The following is a 23,581-nucleotide window of genomic DNA, read 5'->3' as shown; positions in this document are numbered from 1 at the left end:
GGTTTTATTAACCTTGGAGTAGATTATAGTCTACAAGGAAAAAAACCTACATTTGCTGGGTGATTTTCTGGATGTATTTCTTTGATACTCAATATGTTTAAAAATGACTTATTTTTAGACAATAAAGAAATATTAGATTCATTATTTATCCACCCGTTTTTCCTGTCAATATGAAGACCTTCAATTCTATGAAAATATAATATAGAACATTAACAGTTGACTCAATAATTAAAGTAGATAAGAAAAAAATCCAAGAAAGGTGTAATTATGGTTCTTGTCGGTTTACAGTCAAAACCTTCCAACCTTAGATTAGAAAATAAAAATCCTGGCCACAGTCTTGAATATATGAAGACAAATGGACATACAGTGGGTACGGAAAGTATTCAGACCCCTTTAAATTTTTCACCCTTTGTTTCATTGCAGCCATTTGCTAAAATCGAAAAAGTTCATTTTTTTTTCGCATTAATGTACACTCAGCAACCCATCTTGACAGAAAAAAACAGAAATGTAGAAATTTTTGCAAATTTATTAAAAAAGAAAAACTGAAATATCACATGGTCATAAGTATTCAGACCCTTTGCTCAGTATTGAGTAGAAGCACCCTTTTGAGCTAGTACAGCCATGAGTCTTCTTGGGAATGATGCAACAAGTTTCTCACACCTGGATTTGGGGATCCTCTGCCATTCTTCCTTGCAGATCCTCTCCAGTTCTGTCAGGTTGGATGGTGAACGTTGGTGGACAGCCATTTTCAGGTCTCTCCAGAGATGCTCAATTGGGTTTAGGTCAGGGCTCTGGCTGGGCCAGTCAAGAATGGTCACAGACTTGTTCCGAAGCCACTCCTTTGTTATTTTAGCTGTGTGCTTCAGGTCATTGTCTTGTTGGAAGGTGAACCTTCGGCCCAGTCTGAGGTCCTGAGCACTCTGGAGGAGGTTTTCTTCCAGGATATCTCTGTACTTGGCCGCATTCATCTTTCCTTCAATTGCAACCAGTCGTCCTGTCCCTGCAGCTGAAAAACACCCCCATAGCATGATGCTGCCACCACCATGTTTCACTGTTGGGATTGTATTGGGCAGGTGATGAGCAGTGCCTGGTTTTCTCCACACATACCGCTTAGAATTAACACCAAAAAGTTCAATCTTGGTCTCATCAGACCAGAGAATCTTATTTCTCATAGTTTGGGAGTCCTCCATGTGTTTTTTGGCAAACTCTATGCGGGCTTTCATATGTCTTGCACTGAGGAGAGGCTTCCGTCGGGCCACTCTGCCATAAAGCCCCGACTGGTGGAGGGCTGCAGTGATAGTTGACTTTGTGGAACTTTCTCCCATCTCCCTACTGCATCTCTGGAGCTCAGCCACAGTGATCTTTGGGTTCTTCTTTACCTCTCTCACCAAGGCTCTTCTCCCACGATTGCTCAGTTTGGCTGGACGGCCAGGTCTAGGAAGAGTTCTGGTCATCCCATACTTCTTCCATTTAAGGATTATGGAGGCCACTGTGCTCTTAGGAACCTTGAGTGCTGCAGAAATTATTTTGTAACCTTGGCCAGATCTGTGCCTTGCCACAATTCTGTCTCTGAGCTCCTTGGGCAGTTCCTTCGACCTCATGATTCTCATTTGTTCTGACATGCACTGTGAGCTGTAAGGTCTTATATAGACAGGTGTGTGCCTTTCCTAATCAAGTCCAATCAGTTTAATTAAACACAGCTGGACTCCAATGAAGGAGTAGAACCATCTCAAGGAGGATCAGAAGAAATGGACAGCATGTGAGTTAAATATGAGTGTCACAGCAAAGGGTCTGAATACTTATGACCATGTGATATTTCAGTTTTTCTTTTTTAATAAATTTGCAAAAATTTCTACATTTTTTTTTCTGTCAAGATGGGTTGCTGAGTGCACATTAATGCAAAAAAAAAAATGAACTTTTTCGATTTTAGCAAATGGCTGCAATGAAACAAAGAGTGAAAAATTTAAAGGGGTCTGAATACTTTCCGTACCCACTGTATATCATGGATATGTATGATGTTGCAGCATTATTTGTTTGCTGACTGGCAGTATTAATTCTTCTGTACATCAGCCTGGTTCTCACAAGGATTGCAAAGATGGCTCAAATCAGTTTAGGCTTACAACAAAAGCAGCTCATTAATGATGGTTTTCATAATAGAAAGTAACATTTTACACAACCGTCAGCTGCTTGTAGTTAAGAAAGCATTAATCATCCTAGTTATTTTATGCAAACCAGTTAAACATGCACTATATATGAAACATCCTTTATTAGACAATGAGAAAAATACAATTTTGAGCTTTACACTCAAGCTGCTGGCCCATAGTCTGCACCAAATATAGACTCGGGTTGTGAATTCAAACCTCTCACTGGGCACTAAACCTTGAGATGCTTGTGTTTTTTCTTCTTCAGGTTTCTTGTTGTTATATTTTCACAATCATGTTTTTGAAAAGAAATGAGACAAACCTCTCCTTTTGTACAAGAGCACTTGAGCTTTTAAATGTAAAACAAATCAAATATGATACAATTACCTGTTTACTGTATGATACAAAAACACACAAGACTAAAATAAGTATAAATTCAAGGACACTTACTGCAATGCGGTTTGTTTTATAAGGACTACATCATGTGCGCTTAAAGCTTCATCTGGTTAAATCAAGTACAGACCATATCAACCCACACGCAGTGCTATTGCACTGTGCTGTTGCGTTCATGAGCAGCCTCAGTGGTTTTGTACTGATGCTTTTGTAACTGTAACCCTCTGCAGTATGTCCTCTTTTCTGATATCAAAGCACCACACCGTTCCTATTAAACACTAAGTCTGGGTGGCACTGGTCTTTACTGGGGGCTCACTGGTCTTCGGCCGTTTGGAATCTGGCGGCTGGCACACTGGATCACTGGGAGGAGAAGGGCGTTCTGCAGAAACACAAGTGAATCGATCAGTGACAGAAGCGTTACACATGATAGCCTGGTTCTGTCCGACTTCTGCTGTGATTTACAGGAAAAAACAAAAAGGAGTCCGACTGGGCAAAGAACATGAGCAGTTATATGATTATACAGACTTTAAAGAAACCCTCGCTAATAACACTGATTACAGTTCACAGACCCACTACCTGGTTCAACTTTGGCCTTATGTGCTTGCCATAGCAAACACAATTTTCTTGTGCAGTTAAGGACTATTACCAATGTTTTGGCTGGGCCAACTTTCATTTTCACCTCTAAAATACACTGATTACAACTAGGGATGCACAAATACATTCTGCTGGATCTGTACTGGTCTGATTCTTCTTTCACAAAACAGATCAGTACATGACAGTTTACTTGTCAAAAGTTTGTTTCTAACGTTGGTCAGTAACATCCATTTGGTCCTGTTTGGCCACCGACTAATGTTTTTGTGCCACAGCAACTCTTGGCCTCCTGCTACTTCAAATAAAATGATTGTAAGGTCATTGCAGTGAGGAATATAGATTTTCAAATTGTGAAAAAGAGAGTACTGATATTTGATCCCTTTTTAGCATTGTCATTGTTTTTTATGTTCATATATATATATATATATATATATATATATATATATATATGTAAAAAATTGTTAACATTTATCCTTTTTTATTCTTTGTTTATTTTTTCAGTATCAGGTTAAAAAAAGTTGGACCGATACACCATCACAGAAATACAGACTGAGGCGGTCTATGAAGGTGGATGGATTATTTAGCCGTCTTATATATATATTTTTCTTTTGTAAGTTTTGTAATTTGCAACATAAAGAACAACAGCCAAAGTAGTTGCACTCACTAACCATGTTTGGCCTTCTCAGTGGAGGAGGGAGTGCGAAAGAGTGAACTGATAGCTGGAGATCGGGCTGCAACGGGAGTCAGAGATACTCTCCTGCAAACAAAAAGGATGAATGGTAAAGAGGCTTCAAGCATGGAAACACAGGCACAAGGTTTGACAATAAATTGTACTCCTCTACACTGTTAATCACTTCCTCTTTGTTTGTCTTCTCTTTTGTTCTTCTGATTCAGTCTTATTGCCAACGAGTAAAACTGGTCAAAACTAGCCAAGGCGAACACTCCCAAGTTACAGATATAAGGCAAACACAAAAGCATGTGCAGGCCTGCCATTGTCTAACGCAGCCTGTCAGAGTGATTATTATTTTATAGTCAGTGGGGGGTCCAACGGATCCCTCATACCAGACAGGCTTTGTTCTTACTGCCAGTACAGACAAAAACATCACAAGCCCATTACAGCCATTTCTATTTAAAAAAATACATTTAACACATTTTGAATTTCACGTTGCTTTCTTGCATTTAGTGCGCTTTAAAACTGCATATTTAGAGATGATCAGCTTAGTTACTTTTATCATTAGGGGGAGGGAGCTGGACACAGTATGCTCTGTGCATTACTTCCTCAGTCTGACGCTGTTCAAAACACATTTGAATAGTTCAAGTATTTCCATAAATAACCATATGCACTCCTGTATAAGGCAGCACCTGCATTCTTCACACCATCTACAGTAAATGCTAACCCTAAATACCCTTACTAGATGAAAACGGTTAGGAAGATATTGCTGGTAGGGAAAATAATTTACATTAATTCTCCTGTATGATTACCTACTAAAACGTTACACCGTTCCCATGTCACCCCTGTGATGTCTTTACTACACTGGCCTTCCTGTCAAATTGAGAATTGAATTCAAAATCCCTTAATTTTGACTCCACCACCAGTGATGCCCCTCACTGGTCTCCCTCTGAGGGTAAAATCAGAAAACTCTTTTGAGTGTTTTAAAGTTCTTCTCAAAACCCATTTACTCTGAAAGATATTCTATTGAACTGATTTGTTCTTATTCTTTAAAAAATGCTGATGATCTTTGATTTTTTCATTTATTCAGATGCTTTATATTGGCTTTTTTTTTTTTTTGCAACTGTGAAGGATTTTGGAAAAGTGCTCTATGAATAGTTTGACTTAATAATCATGTAAATAGTATAGGTATGATGTTCCAAAGATGATTAACTTGTTTCAATTTAATCACTAAAATTACTTGGTTTTGGCAGTGTGCAGACTTATTTACATGTGTGAGCGACAGAAAGGAACAAAAACATCCCAATCACTTGGGTTTATACTGACACTATTAATGAAAAACATATCCACAAACGAGATATAGAAAAAAAGTATGATATGCACTAGTGCTTAAACGATTAATTAATAAGTCGCACCTAGATGATAATCAAGTAAAATGTCAAGTATTCTGATGTGTATTTTTCATTATTTGCTGAAATATATCATTAAAAATATCATGAAATGATTTGTCAATAATGTAATAATCACGAGCTGCGGTCCCCATACACACACACGCGCCAAGGGTGAAAGCCTACCTGCCAACAATCAAAGCATAGCTGTGCAAAGGTTCACACTTAATATATAATAAACTAATTCCCTTTCGCTCACACTGACAGAATAAAATATAACTATACTTTTGCATTACCTTGGGGTGGGCCCCTTTGGGGTGGTTGAACCCTTAGGAGTGGTGGAGCCAGCATTATTAGCACTGTTGAGGGATTTAGGGGTGGAGGGAGTGAGGGGGGCAATGCGTGGCTGTGTTGTGGAGGAGCTGGTAGGGGTGAGAGGGGTGACACAGGTTTGGGGAGTAGAGGGTGCGCTGGTGTTTGCAGATGTTGGGGTCTGAGGTGCTGAAGGAGCTGTGGTTTTAGCCGTGGAGGGCTTCCCCCAGCCCTCCAGGGTGTTGAGGGTGATCCTACGGGGCTGAGGTTTAGACTTGGCACTCGGGGTGCTCTTCCTCTCCTCTGGGGGGGTGACAGAGGGGACATCTTTGCCAAGGCCCGTTTGGGATGTGGGAGTCGGGGCTGAGCTTGGTGGCTGGGTCAAAGGAGATGAGTTCCTAGCCGCGGAGGACTTCTTGCCCTTTTTCTCAGCACCACTGCTTGGGGCAAAGATCTCCAGGGTGGGTGGCTCCTTTAGGGGAGTGCCCAACTCCCCAGGAGAGAAGGACAGGAAGGAGCAGTAGCCGTCCGTGGAGGACACAGCCAGGAAGGAACCGTCACGGGACCTAAAGATGATATAATACAAAAACGTGTCAGTAGGTGGAAGGCTAAAACATGAAGTCCAAGACCCCTTAATTGCTCCCCCGCACATCTCAGATTTGTTAAACAATTCAAAGAGGTTAGGTTTTGTGCCAATCGACGTTCCACCAGCTGCAGAAAAAAGTCAACCAATCAGAATTTAGTTGGCTTCCTACATAGCCATTCATGAAAAATAGCAAAAGAAAAAAATGCATGTGGAGGATATTAATACAGTTGCACAAGATGTTTGAGGTCAAAATAGCGAAATACAATACTTAAATTGACGTATTTATTTGGTTAATGTGAAATATATATATCCACCCACACCCACGTCCTACAAGTGACAACTTTTCAAAAAGATCCTTTGTAGCAAAGAAAACGCTACAAAAGAAGACAATAGAAGATAGCTGTAGTTTACCATGTAAGATCACTGAGTGTGTGGTAATGGATGTTCGACACCAGGCCGAAAGGAAGCGTCTGCTGCGTGTCATACAAGAAGATGGAGTCCTCAGATGCCACAGCAAATATCATGCGGTACGGTAACTGGAATACGTTGGGAAGAGCCTGAACTGAACCGTCTGTAGAGGAGAAATGGTAAAACCAACGATGTAGACAATAAGAAAGGGAGGGCTTCATTATCATTGTTGTCTTTTAACGTATGGGGCGCATGTTCTTGCCTTCTCCCGTCTTGGTCCTCAGTTCAAAGTAGACGGGGCAGCACCGCACAGCCAGTGTAGCTTTAGTTGGACACGGCAAGTGGGCAATAGGCCTAAAACACAGTTGTACATCAGTTACTGGACTAAATACAGCCAAAAATGACTCCGAAAAACCATAAATGCCACAGCATGACACAAAAGTTACCTCTTGAGGCACTTCCTGGAAAAGATGTAGGTGGTATTTATGATGTTCTCTCCAACCTCCACACATCCAGCTAAGGTTACAAAATTGGTTTAAATAAATGATCTTGATTTGGATATTACAACAATAAAATGTAACCAGATAAATGGCAGGTAAAAGCACACTTTGAGCAGGATGCGTAGGTACCTGGGGCTAGCAAGAAGGACCCATCAGGTGTGAATGAAAGCCGTCGGAAAAACGACCTCATGCTGTCATCGTGGAACATTCTGTACGGCTTGACCTGCAACGATAAAGAGAAATGCAGCACTGAGAGTGTGTGTGTTACATGTCTCACTCACTTGGCAGCAGGGCAGGAGATCTCTGAAGACATTACAGAGTACATTCATAATATAAGACCACATAGGGAAGAGAAATATGTCTTGGTCAACAGATGGCCAAAACAGGAGCATATGCAAGAACAGAGAGACCTGGTTTCATGTAGAATAATCTCAAAACGGTACATGCAAAGGTAAGAATTTGATATAAGGTTCACTGTACATGGCTAATTCTGAAAAAGATACATGAGTGAACAGAAAACTTTAAGAATGACAATTACATTTCTTCTACAGGCAACACTTTCTGAGCAGCCCAACTGGAAGTGAGAAATATCCCTAGAAAAATCTTACATTAAATGGGTGGTTAAGTCATGTGGAATCAAGAACATGTTAAATCTTTTTAGATGGTGTGCATACATTACAGAATAACTTCCAAACAGACGAGATAAAAGATTGGAGTCCAGGATAAAGCAAGGACTTACAACACATCTCTCATTTACACACAAAAGTGCGGTACAAAGTTTTCAATCTTTGCAGGACAAACATGGCCAAAAAAAGTCCATCTTTATATTGTAAAATGCATTTGCTTAAGCTAAAAATGAAAACACCTTGTATATTAAAGCAAAGTGGAAAAAAAAATCAGCAGGAACATTGCAATTTGTTTTACAGTGTAGGTGAAACCAAATTAATATCGCCTCCACTGGAAGAAAAGAACGGAATCATTTTGGAAACATTTCAAATGGAAAAGTTGATCCAAAACAACACATTTAATCAAATTTGGAATAAAAAAAATTGAATATATAACCCCAGTGGGAGCAGACTATGTTTGACTCTACTAATATTTCATGCTTTTTCATCTCCCTGATGGAAATAGATGTAGTGTGGGATAAGCATATGTAGGAAAGTTAAAAACGAAACCATTAATATTGATGTACACACAGATATGTAGGCTGTAAACATGTGGGTTTGGATGAATATAGATGTGTATGTAGACCTGTATATGAGGACTGACCTACACAAATATTTACTCCTGTAAGTTTGTTATGTCCAACAAGTACGGCAGCATTTAAATACCTCTGTCCCTGCATATGCATGAATACATGTATGGAAAAATGTTTTATGTAACAAATATACAAAGCTTTAGCCCACTCTGAAATATTATCATTTCAAAATAATAAGAAAATATATATAAATAAAACGTGTTAAATTGCAGACCTTAGTCACATCCAGAACAATGGAGTGACTGAATTGAGCTGGGTAGTCAAAACCAAAATTTTCTACTGACCTCTCCTTCTGCAACTGGACCAGAGCTCATTTTACTGATACAGAAGGCTTTCTTTTTGGTGTGAGTGCTGTACACACGCATCACTCTGAAGGGGAGGAAAACAAAAACGTCTTAAGTATGAAGCTGTTCAAGCTAAGAAACAGCAAATACATTTATTTAATGACGATTAAATCCATCATGAGGAACAACCATGATGTCTGAATCAGAATTTTATTGCTACCTGTCACAGCTGAGAGTGGCTACATATTGCCCCAGAGGATCCCAGGTCACCCCCTGCACGTAGCTCTTATGGTCATTCAAGATGCACAGCTTCTGTCCTAAAAACAAAAACAGTTGCAAACAATTATAACTAAAAGGCCAAAATAAGATATTCTCTATATATTTTACAGTATGCTGTGGATTCATATTACTAAAATACAAATATAACAGATGAAACTGAATGGAGTACACATATCTGAGTCTAAGCAAACCTTTGTTGATGTCCCACATAATAGCAGTGTTATCAACAGACCCAGACACCATGGAGTTTCCATCCCGTGTCCAGCAGATGTCATACACGTCCTCTATGTGCCCCCTGAAGAAAAATTATATAATAAACAAGGGGATAGCTATAGACTAAAAAATGTCATCACACCTTCACAGCCTCTTTATGTTTATACCTGCGCTCATGCGACAGGGGGGAGTAGCTCTTTTATAGCCTACAGTTAGCATTTTACCATTTTGCTCATTATATTTAAGATTTAATCGTTGAAGTGGTGATCACTTGTGATGATTTTCTTTCGGAATAAAACGTGTGTATCATAAACCTGTGTTTGCCACAGATCTTATTTTCTGCAAAAAAAAAAAAAAAAAAAAAAAAAATCCAATGTAAAAATCCCATTGGGTTTTTGTTGACGGAACCAGTGCGATGCTAACTTCCGGAGTTGGCCTACAAAAATACATCATATCTGCAGTACTCTATTGCACGGTTAACAGTAGAATTATACAGGTCCCCTACAAGGTCATCCAACAGAAATGTGCACTTGCATTATTGACTGGTCAACGCAGTGCGCTACCTGGTAACACAGAATTAAATTAGGGCAAAAAAAGTCAGCTTTTAATACTTTATTACTTGAACAATCAATGCCCATCAAAAGGACTGGTGTTAGAAAATTAGCTTTACCTATATTCAAATCTACAGTACATCAGACACTGCAAATGTCATTGTTTCTCTGTAAATAATATATAATAAATAATAATAACCGTTTTGGACCCCACACAGTGCCAACCCAGTGCTTTTGACAGTTGTGTACCTTAAAGTTTTGATCACAGACCAGCTCTCCTTGTTCAGCTGAGCATATTCCTCCTCCTGGAACATGGGTGCCTGCTCAGGCTCTTTTGAGTCATTGAGCTTCCACAGCAGTATTGCTGCATCTGTGCCAAAAGAAACAACCCATGTGATTATTAAATGCCATTGTATTTTAAAATATCTGTTCTGTTTTGTGATAGACAAAATCAGCGCTTTTCAGATACGGACATATTTCATCTAACATCTGTGTACCACTACCATGTGTGACATACCATCTCCTCCTGAGGCGAGCAGCTCTCCATTGGGGCTAAAGCGCACTACGTTGACAGCCTTTGTATGTCTAGCCAGATTGGACAGAAACTCCACCACCGCCTTCCCGTCTGGGCCACTGTCCACCCGCCACAGCTGCATCAACATCAGGGAAGTTAATCAATTTTAAATCGTAGAACTTGTAAAATATGGCAGTTTGAGGACGACTTGTTTTAACACATTACATATGCATTGCATATTTGTATTAATAAAAAAAAAACTTTTCCATTGGTCTTTATTATACCCAATCATGTACGTTTGGTGGGACAAATTTTGCTTTTGTATATTGTATTTGGTTTCAAACAGGTTTGTAAAAATCTGAAATAAGTGCTGTTAGGGAGAATTCTGTGTGTGACACATTCACCCATTTGAGGTCCTGGAAATATCCCCCAAATAATGTCCTATTAAGTATGTCAATATGAAAATGTAAGATTGACATATTCAGATAGAAATCACTTTTGAAGTGATTCTTGGTCTGACACGTGTGTTTTTTGTTTTTTTTAACCATTTGCATTCATGCCCACTCACTCTGACTGTTGTGTCCACTCCAGCTGTGGCCAGTCGATGGATGCGTCCATCTGCGCTGTGCTGGAAGTCCAGACTGTAGACTGGCTCCTTGTTGTGCCATGCAATCTCACACGTTACCACCTTCATGTTTTATGTATCCAACACTGATCTCAGGAGGGAAAAAAGCATTTAAAAATGTGATAACGTCACTACTGACTGTTTCCAATGGACTCATATTAGCTAGCAGCTGACGTAACACAGACGGTTATCTTCTCGGGTTGGACAATAAGAAGCCCGTGTGACAAGTTACAATAACAAAAACAATTTGATAAAACGACCTACTTGGCCACATAGTCACTGGAAGCTAATGCTACAACTAGCTAACGCCGTTAGCAATACATGTAAGTGTGGCTAACGTTATAGACAAATGACACAACCAGGTAAACATGTACCTCTACATGTGCTATTGTTAGCTAACAGACGTGTTCGCTACAAACACAACCGACTCATATCTGTTTATTATTGGCGCTGAAGTTATCTTGAAGTAAATGTAGTGTCTTACCTCCACTGCTGTCCAGCTGAAGCGATTGGTAATTTCCCGCGTACATATCGTTCCAAACTTCCGGTCGAGTAGACTGCAGTGATTGGACGAAACCGCGGAAGGGGCGGAGCCTGTCCGTCCTTACCATGGATGTGTAATTTATGTGTTAAATCCTTCATGTTATAAAGTAGAAATCTACCTGAGCTTTTCTTGTGCCCTTTCTCATGGAGAATATTCGCTCACAGATCAAAGATATTCACGTATTAACCTGTAATATGGTTAATGCGGTTCCTATTGAGCTGACATCATGTGTGCCATTAGAGACGTTTTTTTTATGATGAGTAAACTAATTTCAGTTTTCTGTTAAATGTGATGGAAATGTTAGTCTTCCGTATGTGAAACCACACTGTTGTTTCATTCTGAGCCCCTCCAAAGTCTTATTGAACTAGGAAGCTAGTATTTTGTTACACAGGATATTGAGATATCATGTATGCTGATGCTGATGCCACTACCATTGAAACTTTATTACCCAAGACAAATGACACACTCACCAGTGTGTTACATGAAAACGTACAATAATCCTTAATGACTTTTAAAATCTGCATAATAATGGATTTTATTTATATAGCACACTTTAAAATACAATGAAATCTCAAGGTGCTGTACAGGGTAAAACAATCACAATAATCAAATATAATAATAAAACGCTAAAAACAAATAAAAATAAAATCTAAGAATATATATTAAAACTGAACAACTACCCAATAAACGCAATCCAAACTACACAAAGCCAAGACCTTAGGGGAAGGCGGAGAGGAACAGTTGAGTTTTAAGATTTGATTTAAAAGCGGTGAGGGAGTCTAAGGCCCTGATCTTCTCCGGGAGCATAAACTGTAAAGTGTGTCTGATGGTTGGTTACAAAATGCTGATTGAGACCTCTATCACAGTCAGTTGTGTAATGAAACTAAGTACATCTACTCAAGTACTGTACTTGAAACTTTGAGGTGCGTGTACTTTAGTTGAGTGTTTCCATTTTATGCTACTTTATACTTCTACTCCACTTGACTACATCTTGGAAAATAATATTGTTATTTTTACTCCACTGCTTTTATTTCACATTTGTTGCTATTTACTTTCCAGTCATCATTTATATAAATTATAAATCAACTTATGCATTATGATCTATTACTATAAATTAAGACACCCAGAAGTATATTAAGCAGTATATGAGCTCTACCTTTACCAGCTGCAGCATTAGTGATGCTTACACAAAAATACATCAACAGAACATTTTCCAATTTGGGATTAAAGTTTATTTTCATGCTTATACTTTTGTAGTTTTACCTAAGTCATATTTTGGATGTAGGTCTTTTACTTATGAGAGAGTATTTATACACTGTGGTATTAATATGTTTTCTGAAGTAAAATACCTGAGTCTTGTTTCACCTATCATCATGGTGACCTTTAGAAAAATGTTCACCAGAAGGGTTCACCAGGATACTTATGATAACATGCCATAGAGCATTTCATCACAAAGCAAAGACAGAAAATATATAAATATATATCATAGAAAACATATAAAATGTGCATCAATTCAAATCAAAGAGAAAACAGATAGCTTTCATTGTGAAACAAACAAAATCAGATACAGAGCCTATCTTTCATGAAAACCTCAACATAGCATTTGACTTCTATGATTCTACCCAAAATCTACCCAGCAAAGCGAATAGCCTATAACATTTATTTATGTACACTGTGGTTGTATTGTTTAAACTGCTTTTATAGCAGTTTTCATCTGTTGAGATAAAGAAAGTGCAAAGCTGCTCATAGTTTTGAATTTACTGTTCATCAATAAGAAAACACCTTCAAATAAATACAACTTCATCTCCCACAATCATAAAATTCCCTTCTCATTATTTATAGGTGGAGTACTGTTCCTCATTCCAGGATAATTTCAATTGTTTATTCATTTATTGCGCTGTACCTCTGCCCCACCCATTCAACGGAATCCACATTTGAAAGCACCTGTTCAAGGATCTCATCGATTACATTGCACTCATAATTGACCAGGTCCAGGTCCAGAGCCGGCACGAAGGAGACGAGAAGGCGCCCGATGTTGTGCCTCAGCTCAATCACACTGAAGGGAGGAGAGAATAGAGAAAATCTGATTTACAGCATTGTTCTTCTGGGTTGCTGATTTCCTCAATTGCTTTTTCAAATAGTGATAATTCAGTGACAATTCATGCAACGTGAAAGGAGAATGATTTTCCAACCATCTAACCTTCTAATCTAATCAGTGGTTCTGTGTGGAGTTGTGCTTCCCCCTTTGGCATTTTCCCTCTCCTGCTGCAGGCCCAACCTGAGCTCTTGGCACTCGGATGCCAGGTTTGCCCTTTCCACCTCCATACTGTCCAACTGATGGTGTAACAGATACCCAGGAGAAGAAAAAATGAATAAAGGAGGGAAGGTAAGCAGGTCAACATACTGACATAATAACAAAAAAAAAGGTGTATATTTAGGGACCAAATTATGCAAAAGACAATCATAATATATAACCGTACAACCTTACAAAACTCATTCTTTATGATTGCTCTCTATAAGTAAAGTGCAAAGTCAGTTTCATGTTTGGATTTGTTGTCGAAAATATTTGTTGGAAAATATATGTTCATGTGAGGCTGTCCATGAGGAAGCAGACTTGGAAGCTGTTGGCTTTGGTGTTTTTATGGGATTTGTTGACAAAAAGAAAAATTAAGACTACCACCGGTCTTGAACTTTAAGTTCCAAACAAAGCTAGACGACTAACCTTTGTGTGCAGTTCATAAATCAGTTCTCGCTTTAGACAGTCAACTTGTTGTAAAATATCATCAATGTCCTTTTCTTCACATTGGGCGGCACTGGTCTTGGTCTCAGAAGCTGTCATTAACAGCTTCATTGATCTCTGTTTGGCCCTCAAACAGAGACACCGATGTCCACATCCTCAGTTTCCTCCGTCTGAATGGCCTGGTGAGAACACTCCTTTACATTGATCCGAGACAGCTCCTCCAGTCTGCGATGTCTTGCAGTTGGCAGGTAAGTTTATGGACCTGCTCCTTAAAGAAGTCTCTCTCCACAGCTGTAGCCTGCATCAGTTTGAGCTGGTCCTGCTGGTCCTGTACCTCAGTGACACTGGGGCAGTGAAGTGAAGAGTCCTCATCACATTTATTCACCAGGGAGGTCCTACAACTTTGTCACTATCCAGATGATGGTCCTTCTGTCACTGGTGACAAAGTGATGATGATCCACTATCATCATTATCATTATTATCAATGAGCACTGATGGGGAGCTCTGTGGGGTCACATCCACTATTGTGGATGTATCTGAGCAGCCATTGATTTTAGGTCTTTTGGGCGTTGTTTGTGGAGAAGCAGGCTGTGTTCTTTTCCCGCTGCAATGCAGACAAAGAACCATAAATATGCTTCTTAAACAAATTCATATTTATATATCTAAGCTCACAAACAACACAACATCATACCTGAGGCCTGTTGACAACATTTTGACGACATTTTTAATTTCATAAATAACATCTGTCTCTGTCTCTCTCCGTCTCTCTCTCTCACACACACACACACACACACGCACACACACACGCACACACGCACACGCACACGCACACACACACACACACACAAAGAGCTTTTATTCCTACCAGCTTGTGACAGTCGAGAGGACCTAAATGGAGAGGATTCAGCCCTTGCAGCAGCCCCTTGTGGTGATACAGTGTTAAACCTTGTCTTTCGGGTTGTGGGGGTTGAGGGAGAATGGGCAGTCTGTCAAGAAGAACAAACAAATAGAAAGATAAGACTAGAAAGCTTTACTATTTCCCAAATGGAGAAACTCACTTGCCACCTAATCAACTCATACAGACAAACAATATAGACAATACATTCAACATAAAAAGTGATATGAGACATGATTAACAGCTGAAAGATGTTACATCTAAAAAACATATCTAAATGTGTTACAAACATAGGGCTATGTCTTCTTGTAATTAGTAATAATCCTACACCATACCTACTTTTTGCTATTTGTTTATTAAAACTCCTGTTAACACAATAATTATCTTGAGTAAGCATCTGCACAAGAATCTACTTTAGTCATTACTCCCAACCTGCAGATGTCTATTGGCCTGTTTTAGCCTGTCGAGAGCAGCCAGACGTTCCTCATTGCGCTTTCTAGCCTCCTCAACCCAGAAAAATACAAATTCCAAAACACACTATTAATTATGTGTTAACCTTTTTTGAATCAAAAACCAATACTATTAGAAAAATAACAGTTTATTCTAACTTGTCAAGAGGTGTTACAGGCACCATGTGGAGGAAACAACAAAAGCATGCAGAGAAATGGCAGGTGATTTACAATAAGGAATGTGTTTATTTTACCTTTTGTCTTTTCTTCTCTTGAATCTTTCTGTCTTCCTTCCCTCTGTAAAATAAATAACCACAGGGGTAATGTAAGTAAGTCCCTTCAATTATTATGCTCCGTTAAAGTATTAGGGCTGCTTTTGGCTGCTTAATACAAAAACATGCATTATTTACTAGGTCTAAATATTCCATTCCATTTTTGGGGCAAAAGTTGTGGCAGTGTTTATAAGTGAAAAGGGACTCACTGTTGTTTATAGGTCTTGCGGTATGAAGGTTGCTCATCATCAGAGTCCACAGGCTCCTGCTCAGTCTGGCAGCTCCTGGGAGGGTAAAATAGATAGAGATTAGAAAAGATCCAGTGAGTCTGAGCTGTGTTTGGGTTTAACTATTTTTGACAAAATACCTTGATCTTAATGGCAGCTCCTGGGAGGGTAAAATAGATAGAGATTAGAAAAGATCCAGTGAGTCTGAGCTGTGTTTGGGTTTAACTATTTTTGACAAAATACCTTGATCTTAATAATGCGTGTATGTGTCTTGGGTGCTTCCATTTATCAACACACAGAGAAATGTGCCAAAACTTGTTATATCAGACCCTAAACTGTTAAATTTGTATTTCCATTCAATCTGAACCTGCAAATCAAATTGGAGTCATATGTATGATTCATGTGATTCAAAAAATCATATATCCTTTCTTTTTCTGGTGTGTAAAAAAACCTCAAAAAGTTGTTAGTGTTGTAGAGTAAAAGTGTTATGGTTAATTATATATTAAATTCATTTTTTGATTTTTAGTAACAAATAAATTGTAGACCTAAAATACTAGTACAGTTTGGCATTTTTACAAAAAAAATGGTTTGGATTTCATTAATATTGGTTTATTTTATCACATGAGATTACAATTATAGCAACAGGTTTTTCGATAATGCTTTAGTTACCTGAACTGAGGATCCGGGTTCATGCGGCAGAACCATTCATCTGGCAGCTTGCTGCAGTTGATCCCATCCGGAAGTTTGCGCCAGCGCAAACAGTCATCACACTGCACCCAGTTTTGATCTGGGCTCTTTCTAAGTACATAGATAGAGACAAGTATCAGAGCATGTAGGAAGTTAAAATAGTTAGACAAAAATGCATGTAGAATACGTGAAGTCACTAAAAAATATACTAACATGGTATCTTCCACTGGTGTGGTGGCGTTTGGATCCTCTCTTCTTCTCCTGTAGCACATTTCATTCCAGTACTCCTCCAGTTTGGTGCTCAAATTGTTCATAGTTTTCCTGTACCAAGAAATTACACTTCTGCATTACTGGCCCTGTGCTGAGAAATAATCCAGTAACATGATTGATACTATAAAAATATTGTTTTTGTGCAAGGTTCAAGTTGAAACTCACTTAAACCTAAATCAGGCTGCTGTGATCAAAACAGAATTTGGAATTGGTGCCATTACCTGTACTTATCTGTTTCATTAAAGCTCTGTTTGTTGTGGGTAGGTTCCAGAAAGTCACACTCTATGACCCCAATGACCTGCACACCTTTGTTGTTGGCCTGCGGACAGCAACAATTCAGAATCATGAACACTGGTTAATGACATTTACAAAACTCTTGACAATATGTGTACTAAACAGCACACTAAACAAAGCAACACAACTCACCTTGAGCTGGCATCCGACACGTTCGTAGGCTTTGATCAGCCGGTTCTTGTGATACATCATAATGCCATACTGGTCTTTACTTTTGGTGTTATAGCCAAAAGTCATAGGAATACGTTTGTTCTGAAATAATGTTTAAGGAAAACTCAAGAAACACTTCCTGTGAACATACGAAATGTCCCAAATTAAATATATTTATCAATACTCTGCAATGAAAGGATACCAGGAAAGTGGGCTTGTAGTGGTCCTTCCTGACGAGGGCAAGACTCTTAGCAACGAGCTGAGATTTCACCTTTTGACCACGAATAATGATCTGCATCCTGGGCTTCAGGTAGAGAATACTGCAATAGGCCTACACCCACCAAAAAACATTTATTAATTATTTACTCATGCAAATAGTAAGCGATCAAGAGAATTTTAAATATTCCAGAGCGTTTTTTCTGTTGAAGAGAACACAGATTACCTACAATTAAATGGACTCCACTTAAACAGCTGGGTCAGCCTAAAAAATAACGCATGTTTAAAGAAGTGGGTGATATGGTTTTTAAACAGTAAGTTAAAAAACCTTGTTAAAAACGACATGTCCTACTTACATAATACAGACGCTGTGAATGTGCAAATGTGCACATTGGACCACGATTGGACTCAATTTTGATGCTTGTATGCTTAACATTAGACACATTAGTGACTGTGTGTGTATAAGGCATACAAAATGATACCTGATTATAACTCAATCATTAAGAATTGTTTGAAGTCACACACATTACTGCTCCTTACCCGCAGTGAGTACAAACTCTCAGGGATGTTTGAAGTGACCTTGTCTGGATGTTGAGTGTCATTCATTTCCTCGTAGACGTCAGATGGAATTCGGATATCGTAACGATCCTTCTTTAAATCAAACTCAGTTGTTCCAGAAGATGTCCTGTTGAAAACATAAACATGTCTTTTAGTCTTTGGGTTATCTGGTCTCCCTGAGGCTAACACTGATTTACTTCTTAAATTACGGAAAAAAAGCCCATCTGTAACAAACAGACAATCACATGCAGCACTAGTGTAATTGATTCTTGATAAGAAAGTTTAACAACTTTTGTGCTGTTTGTTGGAAGCACAGCCTTAAAGCTCATGTTGACAAATTGTTGTGCAACAAATAATTCTTACAGTTTGATTCACACATGCAGCTGAATGCTATCTAATACCTCTAACTGTAATTTTGTTCATGTTAGTTTGCTGTAGGAATTATGTTCTGAGAGTTAAAAGGTTAGTATTTAGGGTGTTGAAATATCTTCTTTATCTAATCATTGTACATAAAGCCATCTGAAATAAAACATTTAACACGTGTTTGTAAGTAGGAACTACAGAAAGACCTGCGGAGATTCCAGATGATGATCCGTGTGCCAGTTTTCTGTGTGGACCAGTTGGAACTGATGGCTTTGACCTCAACAAGCAATTCTTCCTCCGTCTTGAAAGGGGAATAGCGCAGGATGTCCTGCAGACTGGCTTTGTGCTCCTGTCTTACACTGAGTAAAGCCAAAGTTAAGTGCAACTTGTATGAAGAAATAAGGAGAAATGGAAATATAACCATCTGGTGTAAGATTGAGAGAAAATGTGTTTGTTTAAGACATATCAAACTCACAGAAGATCTGTGTAGACTTCTATCTTGCCCACATGAAATACTTTCAAAAAGTGAGTAACTACAAATGGACCCATATCAAATCATGTTCCAGACTGACACCAATATGTTACACACAGACTATTTGAGTGTACTTCAGATTTCTCTACAACTTCAATTAAATCTTCTCGTAATCAATTCAGTTGACAACTCATGACACTTTATCAACATTTTTTTTTTTTACATGATGCAATATGCCTTAATGCAGTAGATGAAGGATATACTTGTCTGTCTCTCTCTGTTCAAAGCAGACAATAGGTACACTTATTTGGTCAGCTTCAATCTCTTCCAGGTAGGTTTGAGAGAGCATCCCAACGCATGAAGCCCTCTCCGACTTCGAAAACACGATGGCGTCCTTGCCAAGACGCATGGATCCAGACTTGAAACCGTTGCCATACATACCGATTGGCTTAATACCCTTTATAGCAGTCTTGTCACTGTACCCAAAGCTAAAAGGGGGAAATGGATATATATTATTTAGTGAGCATATGAATCATGTCAGGATTCACAAATCAATGCAGCATCATGTACAACATTGGTTTATAAAAGGTTTAAGCAATGATCATAATGTATGCCAGTGTAATGTCAATGTCCAATGGGTCATTATACATTATTCATAATTTCACCAAAATAATACCAAGTAGCAGTACCTGAGCATCTTGTGCATTGTTTCATAGTCCAGTCCATTTCCATTATCCACAAAGGTGAGGCATTCTTGTCCTTGGAACAAAATCTTATCAATCCAGAACTGTTTGGCGCTGACATCTGGATCATAGGCATTGTCTGGTAAAAGAAACAAATTTAGGACTAAATTAAATTCACATAAGAATCTCAACCTCCAGCATTTAAAGTTCTCACTATTCCGCGTGTTACAGTTAAGTTACTGCTCACAAAGTGCATCGCTGTTCTTTTATTAACACTATCCTTATAGCTATTCAAAGCTTACACATACCAATGAGAGAGGTGACTCAAGCAGGCATGAAATGTTTAGTTATAATCAGAAATATGCTGGTTTTAAAATGTGATATTTAATAAAAATCTGAGAAAATAATTGTTGAAAAAATATGAAAAGACTGAACTATATCATACTGTATTGTGGAGTTTGTGTTCAAGATGTTATTCATCAGATGGGAAACCTGATTTTATATACTTGCCAATTTTGTTTAATCATTCTAATTTGTCTTGGTGGTTGAAAACTCATGTTATGGTATGATAAACTCAGATCATATATTTATTTTTGCTTTACCAAGACTTAAACAAATCAATCATTTTGAATTGTTAATTTACTAAGTAGTGACCCGATTGACGTTAAAACACCATTTCATCAAAGATCATATGCTGGTATTTGAATCAGGTTTGTTGCTGTTCTCTTTTAATGTGACAGTCGGAGTCTATGACAACATGGGATGTTAAATACATTGTTAACTACTCGGCATAACAAAGTGCTTTGTCATTTTAAAACCTAAAGAAATAAAGTAAATGGAAGAGTATTGTTAAATTCAAACCTATGCTGCAGGCTATTATAGTCAGTTGCTTGTTTGCTGAGAAAGACATATTTAATACTTAAAAAAAAGAAAAAATCAACTGCATTTTAATGCACATAAACATCGCTGAATAGGATTATCATTGGTTATGTCATCCAAGACACCCAATCACGCAGATCAACTGTGGACCTCACTATGTAGTGAAATAGAAAACTCATGTAGGAAATAGAAACTTAAGTAAAGCAGCCTATTTCACTTGCAAATACTACCGTGTGATGATGACTCACCTATGAGCTCAGCTATGGCGCTGAAGGGCCAGGTGTGGCTGGTGGAATTTGAATGAAGAAACCTGGGACTAATCTGCGAGGGGAGCAAATTATAAAAAGGTACAGAATAGTTAGACGACATCAACGTGGCTTTATTTTCATACATCAATTTATTCATATTCAATCAACGTGGCCTTAACGCCTAAAGCTACTACAAGGAAATTTCATTTTGTGTCGATTTCGGCGGCCCCTGTGGACAAAAGTGGTAGTATTTCTGAAAACTAGAGCCCTTTTTAAAACGGTTTTATAACCAGTTTAAAGTACCTCACAGTAACTTTATTAATGCAGTCAAAGATGAGTAAACTCTCTGACAATGCTTTTACCCAGTGGTTGGCAAATTCACTAAGAATAGATGCGGTTGCTGATCTTTGCAAATTAGATGTGCATTGAAAATGCAAATGTAGCCTACTACCTGATTTAAATATATGCAAAGAGAAGGACAATAGTTACACAAAAAGTTGTGTTCTGTCTACTAACCCAGAGGTTTGAGATCTCCTGGCGCAAATCCTACGCATTACACCTTTAATTTTATTTAACAGCACTACAGAAGTTTCAGTCACCAACAGACGAGTGTTACAAATAGACAGAGGCTTCATTAGTTACAACAAAGAAAAATATAACACTTGTGTTTTTATGCACATAAAATAGTGTTTAAATGCGTTGGGTTTTCTAAAACAGAGAATGAGGATTGTGGGATTGACATAAAAAAAGATACATTTTCTGAAAAGTTTATACTTGCAAATCTAGCATAAATCTAGAATAAATCTAGGATGAATCTAGAATAATCTGAAATTTCTGTGTTTTTTATGTTTTCTGTTTTTTTGTATGTTATAGCCCTACCATTATAATAATGTATGCACTTTTGACAATTTACATAGATAAGGATTGTAGTTAGGAGAAACTCTGGAGCTATTGATCTGGCAGCTAAGTCATAACACTTATGTTTATGGTTGGTAAATGATTTGGTCTTCTTAATATTTTTTCTTACAATTTTCTAACAATATTAATTACAGTGGATGATGGCGAAATCTCAAAGAAGATAAACAATTGAGTTTAGAGAAGGGAGTAAAAGATAAAGATATAAACTTTAGGAGTGTGTAAATGGCATAAAAGAGAATGTGTTGCAGGATAAAGTGAGTTAGTGAAGTTAGTAGGTTTACACGTTCTCTGTTTTATTTTGCAGTAAACATTTATTATGTTGAACCATTGAACACTACTTGACGTGTTTGAATTATTAACTTAAGGTTATTTAAGCACTGTGATAGGGGACCCGGAAGTGTTTTTCCCACATAAGTGTTTTCCAACTTTTTGACCCATAGTGTAATAAAAAAAAAAAAATGGAACAAAAATTTGAATGTACTTAATGTTTGGGAAAACTTGTTTTCTTCCTTAGTGTTAAAATTGCACATCTGTCAGACTTGAAAAAACTGTTTGATTGACATCAGTGAAGTGATTTAAAGGCAAATATTACTGCTACGAGCAATAATATGTTTTACCTAGAGTTCACACAACCACAGAGCGCTGTAGAGAGTATAGACTGATTGGTACAGAGTCCATCGTACAGTTATTAGTAAACTATAATGTAAGTACATCCTCTACTGTCAGTCAACAGGGCATTGGAAACAGAAAGCATAAGACATATTTAACCCCTTTGCTCACACAGCTATAGCTGCAGTACTCCAGCTGACCACATACTATAACGTTAATATTAAAATAAATATACAAAAAATAAAATAAAATAGTATTTTCTACTGACCGTACTGAGCGGGACACCGCGGTTTGTTTGTGCCGCCATGTTTCAGTAAATACGGATGTCGGTAGCAGGTGTTGACGTAGAACTCACGGGATGACAAACCGTAAGACAGACGCCTCTTAAATATCGATGCTCGTCTTTCCATGAATACAGCTGTGGAGGCGGAGCTTCACTCAAATTTGATTCAAATTTGATTCAAAGCCCAGCTTTGTTTCTGTGGAGTTGTTAAGAAGAGAATGATGTTGGCACTGGATGGGTGTCCACAGCATTATATCACGGGATAAAAAGGGCTGCATTGTAACTTAAATCCCAGGGTTTCTGCTTTCTGATAGAGATGTTAGCCTGCACAATGTAGCTTTACCTAAAAAAAATGCTGTAATTATGTTTTTCCTGATGTGTTTAGTTTGCATTATTCGTTTATGTCAGTTATATGTAAGTTTGTTACAGATGTAACTTTACTAATAATCTACTATATGCATGACGTGTTGTAAAACTGGATTGTACCCATCACTTTCTACCTCATTTGTGCAGTTATTTGTCTATTTTTTTTTTAGCTATCACATGTTCCTGTAGTATATCTTACACCAGCAAGGTAGTCCAAAAGTTCCCCGCAGCTGAGTCCTCAAGCTCCTACTGAGGGTTTTCAAGTTGGTGCAATATTTGTTGCATGGAGAACAACTTTACTATGGAAAAGACATGTTTCTTCATTGAGCCATGGTCAAAAGGTTGGTGATTGGGCACACTGATGTGATATTGAATATTGTATGACTGATGTGCATGAAACGCAACCTTTTACCAGTTGGTAAAAGGTAAAATGGTAACTATATTTGAGGCAGGATGGTTTAGTTTTCAGTGTCTCTTCCTTGGACACTTTAAGTTGTGGGCAGGAGGAATTGGGCATCGAAGCGCCAATTCCATTCAATTTTTTCTCATTAAAGTTTATTTTCATACCTTTACTTTTGTAGTTTTACTTAAGTCATATTTTGGATGTAGGCCTTTTACTTATAAGAGAGTATTTTGACACTGTGGTATTAATATGTTTTCTGAAGTAAAATACCTGAGTCTTGTTTCACCTATCGTCATGGTGGCCTTTAAAACATTGATCAAACAATCACAACCTGTTAATGGC

The 23,581-nt window shown here is 38.1% G+C and overlaps 2 protein-coding genes across 6 annotated transcripts; both read right to left on the bottom strand.

The window, feature by feature from the left end:
* Nucleotides 1-1,945: 1,945 nt before the first annotated feature.
* chaf1b (chromatin assembly factor 1, subunit B) lies at nt 1,946-11,289 on the bottom strand. 5 transcript variants are annotated; one of them, XM_054615331.1, is made up of 14 exons: nt 11,198-11,289; nt 10,657-10,804; nt 10,092-10,224; nt 9,824-9,944; nt 9,002-9,105; nt 8,752-8,848; nt 8,532-8,616; nt 7,119-7,212; nt 6,936-7,005; nt 6,752-6,843; nt 6,493-6,652; nt 5,480-6,061; nt 3,794-3,882; nt 1,946-2,913 (listed from the first exon to the last, which is right to left on the bottom strand). In XM_054615331.1, exons 2-14 carry the CDS (start codon nt 10,780-10,782, stop codon nt 2,813-2,815), a joined length of 1,854 nt encoding a protein of 617 aa, XP_054471306.1. In that variant the 5' UTR covers nt 10,783-10,804; nt 11,198-11,289; the 3' UTR covers nt 1,946-2,812. The 5 variants fall into 5 exon arrangements, with proteins under 5 accessions (XP_054471306.1, XP_054471305.1, XP_054471309.1 ...); XM_054615330.1 differs by having other exon boundaries at nt 10,657-10,799; XM_054615334.1 differs by lacking the exon at nt 11,198-11,289 and adding an exon at nt 11,088-11,143 and having other exon boundaries at nt 10,657-10,799.
* Nucleotides 11,290-11,686: 397 nt separating this feature from the next.
* LOC129104915 (MORC family CW-type zinc finger protein 3-like) lies at nt 11,687-22,582 on the bottom strand. The gene is given in 21 exon segments (XM_054615780.1): nt 11,687-13,377; nt 13,450-13,591; nt 13,980-14,149; nt 14,152-14,226; nt 14,229-14,341; nt 14,689-14,695; nt 14,863-14,983; nt 15,325-15,393; nt 15,596-15,638; nt 15,823-15,897; nt 16,510-16,638; nt 16,741-16,848; nt 17,019-17,116; nt 17,224-17,343; nt 17,444-17,572; nt 17,998-18,142; nt 18,585-18,741; nt 19,112-19,338; nt 19,540-19,672; nt 20,661-20,733; nt 22,456-22,582. Coding segments are annotated over 21 exon segments (2,412 nt in total). The 5' UTR covers nt 22,495-22,582; the 3' UTR covers nt 11,687-13,138.
* Between the last annotated feature and the right edge of the window lie 999 nt (nt 22,583-23,581).

The sequence above is a fragment of the Anoplopoma fimbria genome, chromosome 16, assembly GCF_027596085.1.
Source record: "Anoplopoma fimbria isolate UVic2021 breed Golden Eagle Sablefish chromosome 16, Afim_UVic_2022, whole genome shotgun sequence".
NCBI lineage: Eukaryota > Metazoa > Chordata > Actinopteri > Perciformes > Anoplopomatidae > Anoplopoma > Anoplopoma fimbria.
The sequence above is the reverse complement of the archived record's forward strand: the minus strand, read 5'-3'. Positions and strand labels throughout refer to the sequence as shown.

What these genes read in the sequence shown, in the direction of transcription:
- chaf1b (XM_054615331.1), bottom strand. Translation starts at nt 10,782, where the DNA reads ATGAAGGTGGTAACGTGTGAGATTGCATGGCACAACAAGGAGCCAGTC. An exon ending in GTCCAGTTGCAGAAGGAGAG is followed by an intron (nt 7,213 to 8,531) that starts GTCAGTAGAAAA and finishes TTATCGTTGCAG; the next exon opens with GTCAAGCCGTACAGAATGTT. An exon ending in CACTGAGAAGGCCAAACATG is followed by an intron (nt 2,914 to 3,793) that starts GTTAGTGAGTGC and finishes GTGTTTCTGCAG; the next exon opens with AACGCCCTTCTCCTCCCAGT.